Source organism: Calidris pugnax, unplaced genomic scaffold (assembly GCF_001431845.1).
Source record: "Calidris pugnax isolate Ruff unplaced genomic scaffold, ASM143184v1 scaffold91, whole genome shotgun sequence".
NCBI classification, from domain to species: domain Eukaryota; kingdom Metazoa; phylum Chordata; class Aves; order Charadriiformes; family Scolopacidae; genus Calidris; species Calidris pugnax.
In genome coordinates, this window is record NW_015090898.1 from 182,418 (window position 1) to 200,041 (window position 17,624).

Genomic DNA, 17,624 nt, shown 5'->3' on the forward strand with positions numbered 1-17,624 from the left:
GATCCGGAGGCGATGACGGGAAATCACCATCTCGGAGAAATCATAACGTGAAAGGGCTGAACAGCCCCAAGTCAGTTTCCAATTGTTTCATTTGGGTTGCCCCAGGAAATTAACCATCAGCTAATTTAGATTACAATGCATTAAATTTCTTTAATTAAAAGCCGGTAAGTGTCAGATAATTGTACACATGATAAAGGCCCTTTGGAGCATCAGTTACTTCAAAATCCATGTTGTTTTTCCCTCCCTTGGCCAATTTTGACCCTTGGGAGGATTTTATTAAGAAAAGGCTCTTAAAAATAACGAGGCATCATGGAATCATGGAGTTGTTGGAAGGGACCTCTAGAGATCATCTGGTCCAACTCCCCTGCTAAAGCAGGATTGTCTAGAGCACATTACTCAGGACTGCATCCAAAAAATGCAATGCAGTGCTGCAAAAGATTTTGGAAAATTCTAATGAATTATACCAGCTGGTTGTCTTTTAGTTCCAATAATATTTTTTACCTGCTGGTACAATTCTAGTAGAATTATTCTAGTAGAACACCCATTTCCACCTAGTAGACCAAGGACACCCCAGCCTCTGTGCAGTTCCTGCTTGGGAAACACAGTGCATGTGCCTTAATTTGTACTCAAAATGCCTTATCACAGATAATATTAAAGTATTATTAATTATACTTGCACCAGATAAATTTGTCTTGTCCAACCCAAGTCAGAAAGGTGAAGTCTGGATTAAGCACAGCCCACAGATATGGTTTTGGGGAAGTTATTGCAGCGATGGGTCACCCTGGATGGGTTTATCACGTTACCAATAAGCAAAACAAGAGGTTTATTACCTGAGGAAACCACTCTGGAGCAAGGTATTTTTTTAACTCGTGTTAAAACTCGCGTTATATGTCCTTGCTAATTAAATGAGAGTTTAGTAAAGCACGTCGACACTAACAACACCCTCTGTAAGGAAAATTCCTCAGTTCAAAGCCTCTCGTTTTCTATTGAGGGCTGAAAAAATATCACTTCCTTCTTTTGTGCCTCAGTACAGGGAAGCCCAGATATAAAATTTACCAAAAAACTATGGTTTAAAACTGGCTTGCTCAACACATTTATTTGAAGCCTCTGCCCACGGGGACAAACGGTTATTAGTCAATGGAAGCTTTCAGATGTGTAAAACCCTAATGATGAGGGGACGATGCTTAAAAAACACGGCCTGAATGCCTCCCACCGGGTCAGAGAGACACAACACGCAAAGAAAACCTTCTTTTTTTTCCTTTTAGCCAGCAAAACCACCTTCCTGGGTGTGTCGCCGTTTCCTGGTTTCAGGGACCTGAAGCCTTCCCTCGATAATCGGTCTCTAAAGCGGAATTTTTGGGCGAGAGGAGCGGCCCCGGGGGCTCCCGCCGTTGTCTCTCTGAGGAGAAACCCGCTCGCTGCCGTTTGGGCCCGCGCGGAGGCGGCGGGATGAGCCGAGCTGTCAATCAGCGAAACAGCGCCCTCTGATTTGCTGCAGGCTGGCGTGACGTCAGAGTGGGCCGTCCCTATATAAGGGCGGGCGGGGGAGGCGGCTGCCGCCATTTTGTCCAGTGAGGAAAAGCGGAGCGGGAGTCTCGTTGAGGGTCGAGTCGGCTACGAATTAAAGCGCGGGCTGCCTTCGTGCGCCCTCCCTCTTAGCATCGGTGAGGATCTTCACCTCGGAGGGCGGGGGGGAGGCGGCACCCGCGGTCTCGGTCCCCGGCAGGGCGGATGGTAGCGGTGGGGCCCGGTGGCGGCAAACAAAGAGCAGCCGCCATTTTGTAAAGCTGGGCCACGGGCGGTGGCTGCCGCCACGCTGAGGAAAGCCGGGCGGGGAGAAGGCGGGTAGGCCACGGATCGCTTTGAAGAGCCCGCTCGCCGCTTTTTCTCCATGGCCAGTGAGGCGAGGTGCGGCTGGGCGGGAGGTGCCGCGGGGGTGGTGTGGCGCCTTTCCCGCCCGCTCCGGGGGAGCGCTTGTCCCTCACGCAGGGCCTAGGAGACTCTCCGGAGGGATTCCCCGAACGTTCCCGGCGTGGCCTCTGCTGGAGATGGCGCTGCTGCTTCTTCCCCCGGCATGTGCGGCCTCCCCCGAATCCCGCTCCGAGAACAATGGGCCCCTTCTCCCGCCCAGCGCTCCCCCTGCAGGCCCGGCCCCCGCTGTAACCCAGGGGCGGGGGAGAAGGGCGCAGAGAAACTTCCCCCTTCAAAGTTGGGGGCCTTAAAAGTAAACGAAACTCCCCGAAGTAGTGAATTTTAAAAACGATTACGATATAGCAGCTAGCTCTTGTGTTTGGCTTTAAACACTACTCCTTCCACCTACCCCACGCCCCCCTGGCAGATTATATCCCTATTGAAGTTTCTGGGAAAAGCAACCAACAGAATTACTTACCTTGTAAGTGAATAAACACTTGCTGTTTGTGAAATATACATGAGCTTTTTTTTTTTTGTCCTAGTGATGCATCGTGACTCTTGTCCGCTGGACTGCAAGGTTTATGTGGGTAACCTTGGAAACAATGGCAACAAAACTGAGCTAGAGCGAGCTTTTGGCTACTATGGACCACTGCGCAGCGTCTGGGTGGCGAGAAATCCTCCTGGGTTTGCCTTTGTGGAGTTTGAAGATCCACGAGATGCAGCTGATGCAGTAAGAGAACTAGATGGAAGGTAAAAAATGTGCTTCTTGCGTGGTTGGTTTGCCTGAGGAAAATAAGAGAAATTGTGGGCAGTGATACAGTTTAAATTGGGAAGCTTCAACTGGCGAAAAAGTTGACTCATTTGTTAAGCAATATTTATTTGTACTGTGGTATAAGGGGAATCTTTCTTAATAGTGCAGGAATAGCATTGGGGATGGTTAATTTTACATTTTAGAGTTGGATTCCCAGGTTGGATATGACTTGGACCTCTTGGGGCTTGTTAAGTTGGAGATGGTGTTACTGTAAAGAGACAAAACTGATCAGGGAGAGTCTCCTTGGTTCATCCTCTGCCAGCTTTAACAGCAGGGAGAGCTTTCAGAGGAGGCCAGAGCTTTTCTCCATCATGCTGAAGTCTACTTCTTTGGACTCTGAATACCGTGTATTGACAGAATGTTTTTGCACTTGCCTGTTCCTTCTCCCTCTCGATTTTTTCTGCACAGACTTGTCCTTGGACACACTAATGATGTTAATCTCTTTCCCCAGAACCCTCTGTGGGTGTCGTGTGAGAGTGGAGCTCTCCAACGGTGAGAAACGGAGTCGGAACCGTGGTCCACCTCCCTCCTGGGGCAGGCGTCCTCGAGACGACTACCGCAGAAGAAGTCCTCCTCCCCGTCGCAGGTACCCGAGGTTGAAGTACACTCATAGAGCTGTTGGCAGTGTTACCACTTAGCATCCTAGAAGCAGGCTTTTTTAAAAGCATGTTGATGGATAACATTCATCTATCTGATCACAATTTGGAGATGGCAAATGCTAAAAAAAAACCAAACCCAAACAAAAAAACCCCAAAACCCCACAAAATCGAGGTGAACTTGTGTTGAATGTTGGCTTTTGTCCCTAGGTCACTGTGCAAGTTGGTAGTCAGCGCCCTCTACCCTGGATTTATCCTCATTCCTCCTAAAATCTGCTCATCTTCTAGTCACACTTTCCCTTTCTTCCCAGTACTTCTCCTTAGGCTGTTCCCTTTCCTTTATTCCATAATGGCAAAAACATGACATACAGCAGCTTAGCATTTCCATGCAGATGTGTTTCTCCGCTTTGTTTGCACAATTTAAATACTTTCCAAGTAGGCAGCTGTTTAGTAATAGACGTGGAGTAACAGTTGCTCTAAACATCTGGAATCTTTACACTTTTAGTGTTAGTTTGGAATTAAAACATCGTGTGACGATCCCTGTCACTTTGAGGTTTGCAAACGCGGCTCTAAAAGTTAGGAGGATTTTTGGTAACTTGAGAGGTTCTTGGACCCAGACCAGTGTGTCTGGAGGTTTAAATCTGCAACGTGGTTTTTGCAGGACTGAATTTACCTGTTGCAGGTGAGTGAAGTCCTGAGGGCAGGGTGTGGAGCTTACCCTTTTGCTGTTGAAAAAAAAAAAAAAAAAAAAAAGATAACACAGTAGGAGTATTTGTTAGCTAATAGATGGTTGTACTGATGGCTTGTTTTTCATTTTTTTTATGCTTTTTTGGTCCATCTATTAATAAAAATGAACCCGTTACAGAGTCACCATCATGTCTCTTCTCACCACCCTCTGAGTCTGCATTAGCCAGTCAACTAGCCCTTTCAGCGTCATGTGACCAGCGCGCCCCATTCAGCTTGGCTGGTGTCGTTTCACATGACCCAGGCATGGCCAGTCGTCAGGTTGCACCGCCCTTTGGTTCCCGAGCATGCTGTTTTCTCTCAGCCTTCTCTCCAACCTTAACCAAATCGGCAGCAGCCACCTCGACCGCCCACACATTCCCGGCCAATCAGCTCAGCTGTTTATTTACCAAATGTGTCTTCACAACAACTACAGCAGCAGCCTTCGGCTAACAAAAAAGCAGGAAAAATCCACAACACCCCCTTCGCCAACCAACTAAATACAACGCAACATCTGGCAAAACCTTTTCAGCAAATTCTTCTTGGCAGTCAGTCCGGCAGCCTCACCTCACCATTTCTAGCTTGTTGAAACCAAAAACTAGTAAGTTTTTCCTGCTTATACAGTTTACTGCTGGTTAAAATAAGGAGTAAGCGGCTTATAAGTAATTACTTTTCTCAATCAAAGGCTGGCTGTGCATAATTGAGTGGTAACGTACATATGTTGCTTGAGAAAACTTTTAAGGGTGATATGGAAGCTCTTACACTGTGAATAACGTAAAAAAACAGTATATTTGCATGTGAGATGCCAAACTAAATTTTTAATAAAGCTCTAACCAACTTAGCTTTTCCTTGCCAGAAAAAAAAATCCTATCACCTTTAAATGGTTTTACTAACAGTTTTCAAAACTTAAAACAATTACTTTTTGGGATGAACTGGGCCGAGCTAAGGTTATTTTTATTTTTTTATTATTTTTTAAAGAAAAATAGTCTAAACACACTCGATGGCATTAAAAAATGACAATCACAGATATGCAGTTCTAATGTAGCACTTAATGGCATTATCAATATTGACACTGAGCGCATTTTCACTTTTTTTTTTTCCACTTGGTATCTCTTATGTCTTGTCATGGACCTTTTTGGCTTGCATGGGTTCCAAAACATTTGGTCTGTGCTATTTTCTATTTTTTTATTTTTTTTTTCCTTTTTGGAACCACTTGTGGGACTTTGGTGTGGTGTCTTGGGCAGTGTATTTAGTTGAAATGGAAAAGTGTTGCATTGGACAACTCTGCTATGAAGCATTCTTAGTTTTAAAGTCAATTCGTGGTTGGAAACGTTGCTGTTCACACTGAGCTTTGTTTTACTGCCTAATCTTTCCATGCCTTGTACTGGATGATGGATGCCAGTTATTCTTGGCACCTTCCCTGGGCCCAACAGTGAGTTTGACAAGTTGGGAAATGCCTCGCCCCGTTTAATGCTGAAAGAATTGATAAAAAGCCTCACATCTCTTTTTCTGGTTCTAGATCACCGCGAAGGAGAAGCTTTTCTCGGAGCCGCAGCAGGTATGTGCTGGCTTATTACAGCCTGGACTGCTTTGTCTGGAAGGTTTAAAAAGAAACGAGCCAAAATTTGCTGATAGTTAACTCAGAAGGTCTTGTGGGGGATGTAAACGTTGGAGGCCGTCTTAACTACTGGAAAGAGTCCAGCGAAGGGCAACAAAGATGATTCAAGGATTGGAGCATCTCCCTTATGAGGAGAGACTGAGAGAGCTGGGACTCTTTAGTCTGGAGAAGAGAAGGCTGAGGGGAGACCTTCTCAATGCCTACAAGTATCTCAAGGGAGGGTTGAAGGAGGAGGGAGCCAGACTCTTCTCAGTGGTTCCCAGTGAGAGGACGAGGGGCAACGGGCACAAGTTGGAACAGAAGAGGTTCCACTCAAATATGAGGAGAAACTTCTTCACGGTGAGGGTGGCAGAGCCCTGGAACAGGCTGCCCAGGGAGGGTGTGGAGTCCCCTTCCTTGGAGATTTTCAAGACCCGCCTGGATGCTCCTGAGTAACATGCTCTGACAAGCTCTAGGCAATCCTGCTTCAGCAGGGGAGTTGGACTAGATGATCTCTATGGTCCCTTCCAACTCTAAAATTCAGTGAAATTCAGTGAAAAATAACTTTAACTTTTGGTCTGTGTGCATGAATAAACTTCAGGTTAGGCTTTGTAGTTTGGTAAAAGGGAGAAAGGGGGTTGCTTCTGTCATATTGCTTGCCTGGAGTTAATGTATTTATGCAGATATTGGAGATTTGGGGGTTGAAGGTTATTAAGAATGGAAATAATTAGTTATTAAGTTCTGCAGCTGCCCCAGGTTCCTGCCAGTTTTCACCCAAATCTGTGTTACTCTCCTTCTCTCCTCCAGTCAGCACAGCTGATAGGAACCCTAGTGAGCCTGTCCTGCTGTCGTGTGGTGATGGCACAGTGGTGTGACACAGTCTGGGGTTGGGTTTTTTGACATTTCCAGACTTCATATGGGATTTTTTTACAGTTCTGTAGCGTAGGGCGCTGCGTTGCTGCACAGGATGTGTAAGTACAGGGGGATACACCATGTTAGTGGAGGCACAGTCTGAGCAGATGTAACGTGCTGCAGAAGAGTCACAGCAGGACTAAGCTGTGTTGTGTGGCTCAAGCTGATTATTCCAACGTGCTGCAGAGGAGTAGAGCCTGTCACAGCACGACTGAGCTGTGTTGTGTGGCTCAAGCTGATTATTCCTACCTGAAAGGAAGGCTAATACCATAATCTTTAACAGGTTTCCCCTGGTTGAATAATTAAAAACCTTGACTTCCTGAAGGGAAGCTCTTCAGATAGCAAAGCTGAACTCATTAGGTTAATGAGGCTCTGACACCGTAATCATCTTGCTTTGTGATCTTTCCCAGGTCCCTCTCCAGAGACAGAAGAAGAGAGAGGTCACTCTCACGGGAGAGGAATCACAAGCCTTCTCGTTCCTTCTCCAGGTCTCGCAGGTAAGAGGCAGCTTCCAGTCCTGCTGTGGTTTGGGTGTGATTGTTCCATCTCCTGGTGATACTGAAATGGGTCGTGGTGGAGAATCATGAGGTTCTTCACCTTGAAGAATTAAATACCCATTTTTAGTAAATGAAGAGTGTTTTTAAAATGTTTCAATGTCATCGACTGCGTTGGGTGGGGGGTTTAAAAGCAAAATATCTTGCTGCTCTTGGCACCTGGATGGTGCCACCTCATCCTAACACCTCTCCTCTTCCTTCTCCAGTCGCTCCAGGTCGAATGAGAGGAAGTAGGAGTGTGAGGAGGAGGAGCTGTGTACAGGAGTCAGAGCTGAGGACGGGAGGAGTATGTACAGAACATTGTTTTGTTTTGAAACTTCATAAAGCTTGGTGCATTTTTAAAATGTTTTAGCTGTTGAACTTGCTTTTGTTCCTTGTATCTTGTAACAGGTGGCAAATGTAAAGATGTGAATCTGTATATGGTTCTGAGCAGATCATATGATTTGTAATATTAATGGCTTTACAATGTACCATTAGACATCATTTTTTTTTGTTTGTGTGGAACGATAATGAGTTTGTCTTGCCTAGATAGGAGAATGGGTTTGGTCTTGATGTGCTGGGGTGTGTTTTGCTGGGATCCAGCTGTTGGAGGAGGGTGCATGGAAGGTGTTGGTTGTGGTGGCCGCAGAGCGAGGTGTGGGTGCTCCGGAGCGCAGTTCCAGGGAATAGGCAGGAACATGGAGCCATCAGTGTGTGAAGGAAATGACTGAGCTGTCATTTAATCCAAAGCTCTAGTTTTGACTTCATTACCTGGAACTGAGCTACTTCATATTATGTGAAATATAAATTTTTTTAGCCGTAGGGTCAGTTAATTTTGTACTTCATGTTTGACTATAGAGTACTTTGGGAATAGCCGATTGTCTGATGGACCATCTATTCCAGAACCTCCAAACAGACCAAATACGCAGCAGAACTGACAACTGGAGTGGATGTGTTGAGTGTCTAATGGTACATTGTCAAAGTTATGAATTAAACATTTCTTTACTGTACAAGAATTTTCATGTCACTTGTAAAATGTCTTTTGTGAGATCCTTGGGATTAAAGTTTTGGTTACAACTTGTCGTTCGGTATTTTGAGTTACCTGCTCCCTCCCTTGGCTTTGCAGAGCGTGCGCTTGGGTCTTTGTGGTGCAGCTCGGTTCAAAGTCAGGGCTCTCCACGGTTGGGGGTGAGGTGGCACAAGCCACATCTCCTTGTGACACCCATAAACTGTCCCCACACCGCTGGGACAGGTCACTGCTGGTGGCTCTGTCCCAGCTTCTGTCCTGGCCTCATCCTGTCCCTACAGGTGCAGCCTGGGGGAGCTTGGTGCCACCAGCTTGGCTTCTTGCCTGGTGGTGAGCTCTGTAACACTTTCTGAAAAAAACTTGTTGGGGAATCCAAGTTTCCCAACATTCTCTGCCTCCTGGATGTGGGTTACAAACTTATGGGGGATTCCAAGGTTTCCAACATTCTCTGCCTCCTGGATGTGGGTTGGGAACAACATTTAAGCTGTTCTTTTATCTGTTGGTTTTGAAATGGCTTTGCATGAAGATTTCCCCGGCAGCGTAAAGCCACGGCGTGGCTGGAGCGCGATTGGAGCTCCCACACTGCCCCCGTGCCTCTTTATTCCTGTATCCAAGAGCAGATGAGCCTCAGCAGTTCTCATCCTGTGCGTTTAGATTAAATCTGTGAAATCTGTGTTGTGGTTGAATTTCCTTCCCTGGTATCCAGGCGGGGACAGGACTGGTGAAGCTGTAATGGAAAGAAATGCCGCTGCTTCACACGCTGCCTGGAGAGATGGGTGGGGGCAGAGGTGTGGTGTTGATTTATTTTATTTATTTTTTTTAACTTGGTAATATTTGTGCTTGGACTCAATGACCTTAAAGGCCTTTTTCCAACCTAAATGATTCTCTGGATGAGGAGTTTTTACCAGCGCTGTGGGATGGGCATCGCCACCTCGCTGAAAAGCGGGAAGGCTGGGGAAGGGGTGGGGAGGGGGGGATGTGCAAAAAGTGCTCACAGCTCTAAATCATTACACGGGTGATCTTAAAATCTTAAAAGGTACAGAAAAATTCCTCATTTTTATTCCTGGCCTGATGAGGAGTTGAGGAGACCTGAGACCCAGGGTTCTGAGGCCGTGGGTGCGGTGGCTGTTGCCGTGCAGTGTCACCGCTCTCCAGCAGAGGGCGCGGTGTCCCCATCCAGCTCCTCCCGTCCCTTCCCGGGCAGATTTGGTCTCTAAACATGTTTATTCAGTTTCTAAACGTTTGGTCTCTAAACCCCTTATGGGGATGTTTGTCTGGGATGGAAGGTGGCATCGTGTGCCACACACAGCCCTGCTCCCTTTGAGTGTGTGCCTTGATCAGCAGACTGGGAACCAATCTCTCTTGTGGTTCCGTGGTGGAGACAAGTGGCTTTCAACTACCGAGGGGAAAGAAATCTCAAGTGCTGGAGACAGCAGCGTGTGCTGTGAGGAAGCAGGTTGTGGTTTTTCAGCGCAAGGGAGTTCAGCAGAACTGGGAATATTCATCAGTTTTGGGTTTCTGACTTTGTATTTCAGCTCCTCGGCTGAGGGAAGGAGTCGGCCCTTCGGCTGGAGCTGTTTCACAACAGACAGCTGGTTTATGTCATCGGGGGAGGAGAGAGGGGGAGTTGATTGGGAATGAAATTAGCAACTTTTAGAGAAAGATGGGAAATTGATAAATACTGGCTGTGTACAGCCCTTCTCCCAGTGTGTAATTAGCAAGTGCTAATTTTAACACAGCAACATGTTCTTGGATTTAAGGCTTCCAGTTTGCCCTGGGAGAGTAACCAGCCTGGTGACAGGTGGAGCGTCGTGGCTCGTGTTTAGAAATTCTGCTCTGAAATGAAATTTGCAAGGAAATATTTGTGTTGACCTTCTGAGACCATCCCTTTGAGAACCCCAGAGGTTTTCAAAGTGGGAGAAGCCCTTCAGCCATCTGTCCTGGCAGAGGAGGACAGACAGACACTGCCCAGCCCTTCCTTGTGCCCCATCCTCGGTGGCAGCCCTGCTCTGAAGGCTCCCTAATGATGGGGAATATCCTCTATCTGCCGCTTTCTGACTTGTTGCTGAGTTTCCTGGTGCTCACACCAGGTTTTAAGCTGCATTTCTGATTTGGGGGGAGGTTTTGCTGCCTCCTCTTTTGCCCCTCAGAAGCCTCCTGAGGTTAATCCTGCCCCGGTTCCTCGTCAGAGCACATCCCAGAGCGCGTTAATTGACATAACGAGCCTCTGTTTATGTGCAGTTTGTTCTTTTCTCACACTCTCCCCGGGAGAGGGCATTGTGTGCAAATGACTTCACAAAGAAAGAGATTGATGATTATTTTTTTTTGGCTTTTTATGTCCATGCTCCTCTTCGTTTACAGCACAGAAGATCATTTTAAGAACATGCCTTGCTCTTCAAAGGGAAAACGGAGAGGTTAAATCTGTTCTTCCTTTGCAGGGGCTGTGTTCCACTGACCATTCAGAGAGAGGTTTTGGATACCTGGGGTGGTGCTTGGTGGAAAAATGCAGTTTTGTCCAACACAGATGGTGGTTCTAGTTAAAAAAAATAGTGGAGGGGATCCGCAGCAGGTCCCCAACGTACCTGAAAGGTACGTTGGGGACCTGCTGCGGGTCCCCTCCACAAGGAGCACCTTGTGAAGTCAAGATTCTTTTGGAGTTGGAGGAGATGGGGCAGATGATCCTTCTCAGGATCCTGGAGAGGGGCTGGTTGTGTCTCTTATCTCCGAGGACCTGGCAGCAGAACTCATCACTCTCTGGGAGTGACGGCGCCGGGGCCTTTCATGTGGCTTTTTTAATTCTGTTCTTAACATCACCTTCTTTCAGTTCCCTCTTTTACTTTCTTTTACTCATGCTCCCACCACCACGAGATGCCGTTGTGGCTCCTTGACACAAAGATCCATGAAGCAGCTGAACGTTTTGGGGAACTTTCTCCCGTTTCTGCTCATTTAATCCCCATCCCCACATTCAAATCGTACCCCAGAGTAACGTCCCAAAACCTGAGCTACTCTCACCATCCTCAGTTGTCCTACTCTCACCATCCTCAGTTGTCCTACTCTCTCTGATCTCTCTTAGCCAGGAAAAAAAAATTAATTAAGGTGAAATAAATAGAGCATCAACCCCTTTTGCAAACAGGAGGCCGAAGGGCAGCAGCGCGATTCCGGCAGCTCCCGGTCGACCTTGGATCCTGCACCTTGGAAGTGATAACGCAGGACCTTCTGGGGAAAGGCAGGTCCCAGCTTCCATTTCACACCTCAGCCTGCCAAAAGCAGGCAAAAGAAAAGACCTTTTTCACTTGGCATTTATTGCAGGAGTTGCTGAAGGGGAGGCAGCCTCCCAGCCCTCCAGAAATACTGCCTTCCTAGAAATACTGTCACTGTCTCCGTTTTCTGTTTCATTTCTGTAGTTTCAGGGAGGCGCGGCCATGAGTTACATTTTCTTAGTGCCCTTCAAACAAACACTGTTGGGGACTAAAATAAACACGAGATCCAGACAACTAGAAAATAGACTCCGCAAGAGGAACGCTATGTTCCCAAGTGATTCATTCAGCTCTTTATTTAATAATTTAGGGGCTGACATAACTCCTCGTTGAACAAATCTTCGCATTGATGCGGGTGGTGCTTCTGCTCCGTCCTCCCGAGGAATTTTCAAGCTGTCAGATGATCTGGGGGAGGGATCCCAGTTGGAAAAAGGGGAATGTGCCTCTCCTGGCTGGATTCCACCACCGGTTCCAGCGGTGTTACCCCACAACCTCCCGGTGGAACCCCGGGATTCACTCTGTGACAGTCAGACTCTGCCTGTCCTGTCCCTGGGTGTTTTGCTGGACGACACGGGGGGGACACTCTGTGACAGGTTGTGATGTCCCTGTGGCACGTGCAGCCGCTGGTGACGCCAACGTGCCCCGTGGTGTGACAGGCCCGTGGCAAGCGACAGCCCTCCCTCGGGAGCCGCCGTATCAGGGTGGAGCGGCGCTATCGGGGTGAGGCACCGTGTCACCCTGGGTGTCGCTGGGGAGATCTGCTGCCACCAGCTGTGGGAGAGCAGCCTTATCTCCCCTACTTGTCCATGAATATTCAGCAGCCTCTCTGCAGGCCCCACCCCGCCGTGACACCCAGCCTGTCCCCGCCGCCGCTGGCGCAGGGCTCGCTGCTCCCGGCTGCTACAAAACGTTTGCCATCGCTCATTTTCTGATGAGGCCTCACCTTGAGTGCTGTGTCCAGTTTTGGGCCCCCTACCATAAAAAAGACATTGAGGTGCTGGAGCGGGTCCAGAGAAGGGCGACAAAGATGGTGAGGGGTCTGGAGAATAAGTCTTATGAGGAGAGGCTGAGGGAACTGGGGTTATTCAGCCTGGAGAAGAGGAGGCGGAAGGGAGACCTTATTGCTCTCTACAACTCCCTGAAAGGAGGGTGTAGAGAGATGGGGGTCGGTCTCTTTTCTCAAGTCACAGGTGACAGGACAAGAGGAAATGGCCTCAAGTTGCACCAGGGGAGGTTCAGGCTGGATATTAGGAAACATTTTTTCACTGAAAGGGTTCTCAGGCATTGGACTGGGCTGCCCAGGGAGGTGGTTGAGGCCCCATCCCTGGAGGTGTTCAAAAGACGGGTTGATGTAGTGCTGGGAGGTCTGGTTTAGTGATGATGCTCCTTGTTTGTTGTGTGGGTGTCTATTTTTGTGAAAATTAGGTTGACGGTTGGACAAGATGATCTTTAAGGTCCCTTCCAACCTAGAAGATTCTGTGATTCTGTGATTTCTGACTAATACCAGAATTATTTGCCCTGGCGTCGAAGCGCGGTCGGTCACTGCAGAGCGCCTGGGGGCCGGGCTTCCTGAAGGGCAGATTGATGGGCTTTTCATGCCTTACTACTATAAGCTTTTTGGGAGGAGGTTGCCCCAGCGAGAGAGATAGCCCTGGGGAGTGCCCCGCTGCGCCTCCCGCCAATAGCCGTTCCTCAGGCTGCCTGGTGACACCTCCCTCCCGCTCAGAAACTCCTGGTTGAACGTTCACCAGATTTGGAGGCAGGAGTTTCCTCTGCAAAGGGAGTGCTGGGATCTACCTAAATGGGCATTGACAGGTTTTCATCTTCCATGACCTCCCTCTCTCCCGCTTCTTCCCATCCTTCTTCTCATTTGGCTCTGATGACTACAGACTGTGAGAGCTCATTTGAGAGTGGTTGGAGCGGGGCCAGAGGGGGACATGGAGATGCTGGGAGGGCTGGAGCCCCTCTGCTGGGAGGGGGGGCTGAGAGAGTTGGGGGGTTCAGCCTGGAGAAGAGAAAGCTCCAGGGAGACCTTGGAGCCCCTTCCAGTCCCTCAAGGGGCTCTAGGAAAGCTGGGGAGGGACTCTGGATGAGGGAGGGGAGCCCTAGGAGGAGGGGGAAGGGTTTGACCGTTTGGTGGGAGGGTGGTGAGAGCCTGGCCCAGGTTGCCCCGAGAAGCTGTGGCTGCCCCATCCCTGGAGGGGTTCAAGGGCAGGTTGGAGGGGGCTTGGAGCAACCTGGGCTGGTGGGAGGTGTCCCTGCCCAGGGACTGGAACTCGATGATCTTCAAGGTCCCTTCCAACCCAACCCATTCTGTGATTCTATGATACTACAGTTGGTCACCTATAAATCTTTCTGTCTTCTGCAAAGCCCGGGTCTGTTGGGGAGGTGGGAAGGGCTCTGGTGGAGCATCGCTGGCTGGTGGGTGACACACGGGACAGTTTTAAGCTGTTTCCAGCAGCTCCAAGATTGAGCAAGTGTCCTTTCCCTGGTGCACTGTGGGTTCATAGAATCATAGAATCATAGAATTGCCCAGGCCGGAAGGGACCTCCAAAGGCCATCTAGTCCGACCCCCCTGCAGTCAGCAGGGACACCCCCAACTAGACCAGGTTGCCCAGGGCCTCGTCGAGCCTCTCCTTGAATATCTCCAGGGAAGGGGCCTCAACCACCTCCCTGGGCAACCTGTTCCAGTGCTCCACCACCCTCACAGTGAAGAACCCTCTCCTCATCTCCAGTCTAAATCTGTTCCCCTCCAGCTTGAAGCCATTGCCCCTCGTCCTGTCACTGCAGGCCTTTCTAAACAGGCTCTCCCCAGCCTTCCTGTAGGCTCCCTTCACTGGCGAGGCCGAGGAACCACTGAAGGAGGCTGAAACCAGAAGAAAAAGGCTTTATATTGGCTCCTGGAGCTCCCCGACTCCGCTCCCTGGTGGGTGGAACCCAGTGGAGCTCCACCAGCTGCCTGGACCAGGTCTGTCCCCAGAGCCGGGTGCCAGCGCCGGGTGTCAGAGCGGGGTGGGACCTGCCCCTTCACCCCCAGCTCCAGGAAATCCTGCTGGGCACGACCCACGCCTGGGCAGGGAGGTGCCATCGACCCTTACCCCGGCGGCTGGGTGGCGGCTGCCGTGTCACCGCCGGTGGCTTTATTGGAGGTTGTGCACACACAGAGCCCTCCCCTCCCAACGCCTCTGCTCCCTCTGTCTGTCTGTCCTTCCGTCCGTCCGTCCCTGGCTACAGATCCCATTCCAGGTGTCCCCTTATTCCCAGATGCCCTCATCCATCCCTGCTTCTTCCCTTACTCTGCCCCACGCCCAGCCCCACTCCTCGCCCCCCAGCCAGGTGAATCACCCCCCGTGGTGACGGGGATTCCCCAAGTGTGTGCCCTGATCCCGGGAGATGCTGACACACAGGAGGAACGGCACGGCCCGGGATGGGGAGCCGGGGTGGGGGGGACGTGTGTCACCCTAATTCACAGGTTTGGGTCTCGGTGTCGCTGCCTCCAATGGTGGGAGCCTCATTCCTTGGGTCTGCTCCGGAGGGAGGGGGTTCAAAGCACACGTGGGGACAAGTGTTAGTCACCAGCTCTCACAGAATTGTAGGATGTGTTGGGATGGAAGGAGCCTTAAAGCCCCCCCAGTGCCACCCCCTGGAGCAGCAGGTCCCTCGCCAGCAGCGCTGTGCCCCGTGTGTCGTCCACGTCCACTCGTTCATTCTCACCCTCGCAGTGAATCCTGCCGTGGGAAGTGCTGGTGGGTCTGGAGAGTCAAATAGTCATGGAATTGCCCAAGTTGAAAGGGACCTTCCAGATCATTGAGTTCAACCATCAACCCAGCACTGACAAAGCCACCACTAACCCATGTCCCTCAGCACCACATCTGCCCGGCTTTTAGATACCTCCAGGGATGGTGCCTCAACCCCTTCCCTGGGCAGCCCATTCCAAGGCTTAGGAACCCTTTCTGTGGAAAAATATTTCCTCATCTCCAATCTGAACCTCCCCTGGGGCAATTTGAGGCCGTTTCCTCTTGTCCCATCACCTGTTCCTTGGGAGAAGAGACCGGCCCCCAGGATACACCCTCCTTTCAGGGAGTTGGAGAGAAGGAGAAGGTCTCCCCTCAGCCTCCTCTTCTCCAGGCTGAAGTCCCTGCCCACTGTCACCCCGGCGGGATGCCTTCAGGGAAGAGCTGGCTCCAAAAAGAACCCCCTGTGGACATTTTGGATGGACCTTCTTCCCCCAAAAGGAGCTTTTCAAAGGGCTGGAGCCCTTGTCCCCAGTTCCCAGCGGGGTGTCCATGTCCCTCCTGTGGGTGCTGGCCACCCACCCCCTGGCTTTGTTCTGGGGCCGTGGTCAATGGGGGGACACGGGGGGTGAATGAAGAGGCAGAAGGAGCCCGGGGTTGGAAGCCAGGTAGTCCCCACCATCCTCTGAACAATGAGCTCCTGTGCTGCCAGCGGGGAAAAAAAAAAACCCCAACAAAAACCCAACAAAGACCCAAAACCCCCAGAAGCTTCCAAACTGCTGATGGAAAGTCAGCGAAGCAATTAGGCTAATGACTCTGAACGGGGCTGAAAACAATCTCGGGATGAAAACGAGTGGAGGGGCCTGAATGAAGCGACCGATTCATAGCCCTGGCTCCCGCAGCCCGGAATATTTCCAGGAATCCAGAAAAGGCCTTGTTTTAGGGACTGTCTCATCCCCCCCCAGTTCGCGCTCGGTGGGACCCGATTTCCACTCTGCTGGCTCCGGTGGCTCATCAAAATGCCTTAATTAATGGAGCAAACGAGGGCTGTGGATGGCAGGGAAACAGTCCATTAACACGATCCCGGCTCTTTTAGGGGCAGAGTTAATCAAGCATTCAGCGTTTTGTCATTCCTGCCTTTCTTTCCTGGGAAAATCCTATTAGGATAAAAATCACTTAATTGGGCACTTCAAAGAGCTGATGGGAAAACAGCCTTCGCCGGGATCTTAAACGCCCAACACTGGGCTCATTTAGACTTTTGCTGGAGCGTGTTTCATTAAGAGCCTTCACGTTTCCCACTTAAAAGGACCAAAAGAAAAACAAAAAAAAAGCTTGTTAGCAGACATGATAAAAAAATAAATAGAGAAAAAAGAATTTGAATCGTGCTGAAGAGGGGTTTTTACTGCCTGAATGCGCCGGGCTTTGTCCAGGGGCTTTGTAAGAGCCTCTTACACCTCAAATGAGTCTTTTAGCACCTGCCCGGGGTGTTTCATGGAATCATAGGAGGATTTGGGTTGGAAGGATCTTAAAGATCATCCAGTTCCACCCCCAGCCCTGGGCAGGGACACCTCCCACCAGCCCAGGTTGCTCCAAGCCCCCTCCAACCTGCCCTTGAATTTTTTTGCCCGTAAAGGCCGTTGGAGGATGGATGGAGTCCCCCCCTGTGCCCCACGAGAGGGGGATCACAGCCCCAGATCACAGAATCTTCTAGGTTGGAAGGGACCTTAAAGATCATCTTGTCCAACCATCAACCTAACTGACAAAAATAGACACCCACACAACAAACAAGGAGCATCATCACTAAACCAGACCTCCCAGCACTACATCAACCCGTCTTTTGAACACCTCCAGGGATGGGGCCTCAACCACCTCCCTGGGCAGCCCATTCCAATGGCTGAGAACCCTTTCAGTGAAAAATTTTTTCCTAATATCCAGCCTGAACCTCCCCTGGTGTAACTTGAGGCCATTTCCTCATCCTGTTGCCTGGGACTTGGGAGAAGAGACCGACCCCCACCTCTCTACACCCTCCTTTCAGGGAGTTGTAGAGAGCAATGAGGTCTCCCCTCAGCCTCCTCTTCTCCAGGCTGTTGGGGTGGAGGAGGGTGCATTTTAGCAGGATTGAACCCCAAACCCCATGTCCTCATCCCCGCTCTCCATTGTGTGGGGGGGGGTGAAGGTCCCACGTTACCCCCCACCCCCTTCTCAGGGTGTTTCCCTGGGCAGAAATTCAGGTTTTTGCAGAGTTTATGTTTATTCCACTTGGAAAAATCACAGTGTGCCCCGCTCTGCCGTCACCAGCTCCATCCCCAAGGACCTGAAGGACTCGTCTGCCCAACCCTTTGCTGTTTCTTTCCCCCAACATGGGTTGATCTAACAGGAATGTTACATTTCCCCCCAAAATTCCACTTCACTCACACCTTTGACCACCAGATTTCCAAACTTTTCCTCGGTGCTGGGGAGGGCTGGGGCGAGGAACCACGGGGGCCAGGCAGCTCCAGCCACTCTGCCCCCAGCCTGGAGCGC

The 17,624-nt window shown here is 50.1% G+C and overlaps 1 protein-coding gene across 1 annotated transcript; it reads left to right on the forward strand.

The window, feature by feature from the left end:
• Positions 1–1,527: 1,527 nt before the first annotated feature.
• Positions 1,528–8,165, forward strand: SRSF3 (serine/arginine-rich splicing factor 3). Its single transcript, XM_014948539.1, has 6 exons — positions 1,528–1,664; positions 2,454–2,661; positions 3,174–3,308; positions 5,561–5,599; positions 6,961–7,047; positions 7,311–8,165. Exons 2-6 carry the CDS (start codon positions 2,456–2,458, stop codon positions 7,336–7,338), a joined length of 495 nt encoding a protein of 164 aa, XP_014804025.1. The 5' UTR covers positions 1,528–1,664; positions 2,454–2,455; the 3' UTR covers positions 7,339–8,165.
• Positions 8,166–17,624: the final 9,459 nt, after the last annotated feature.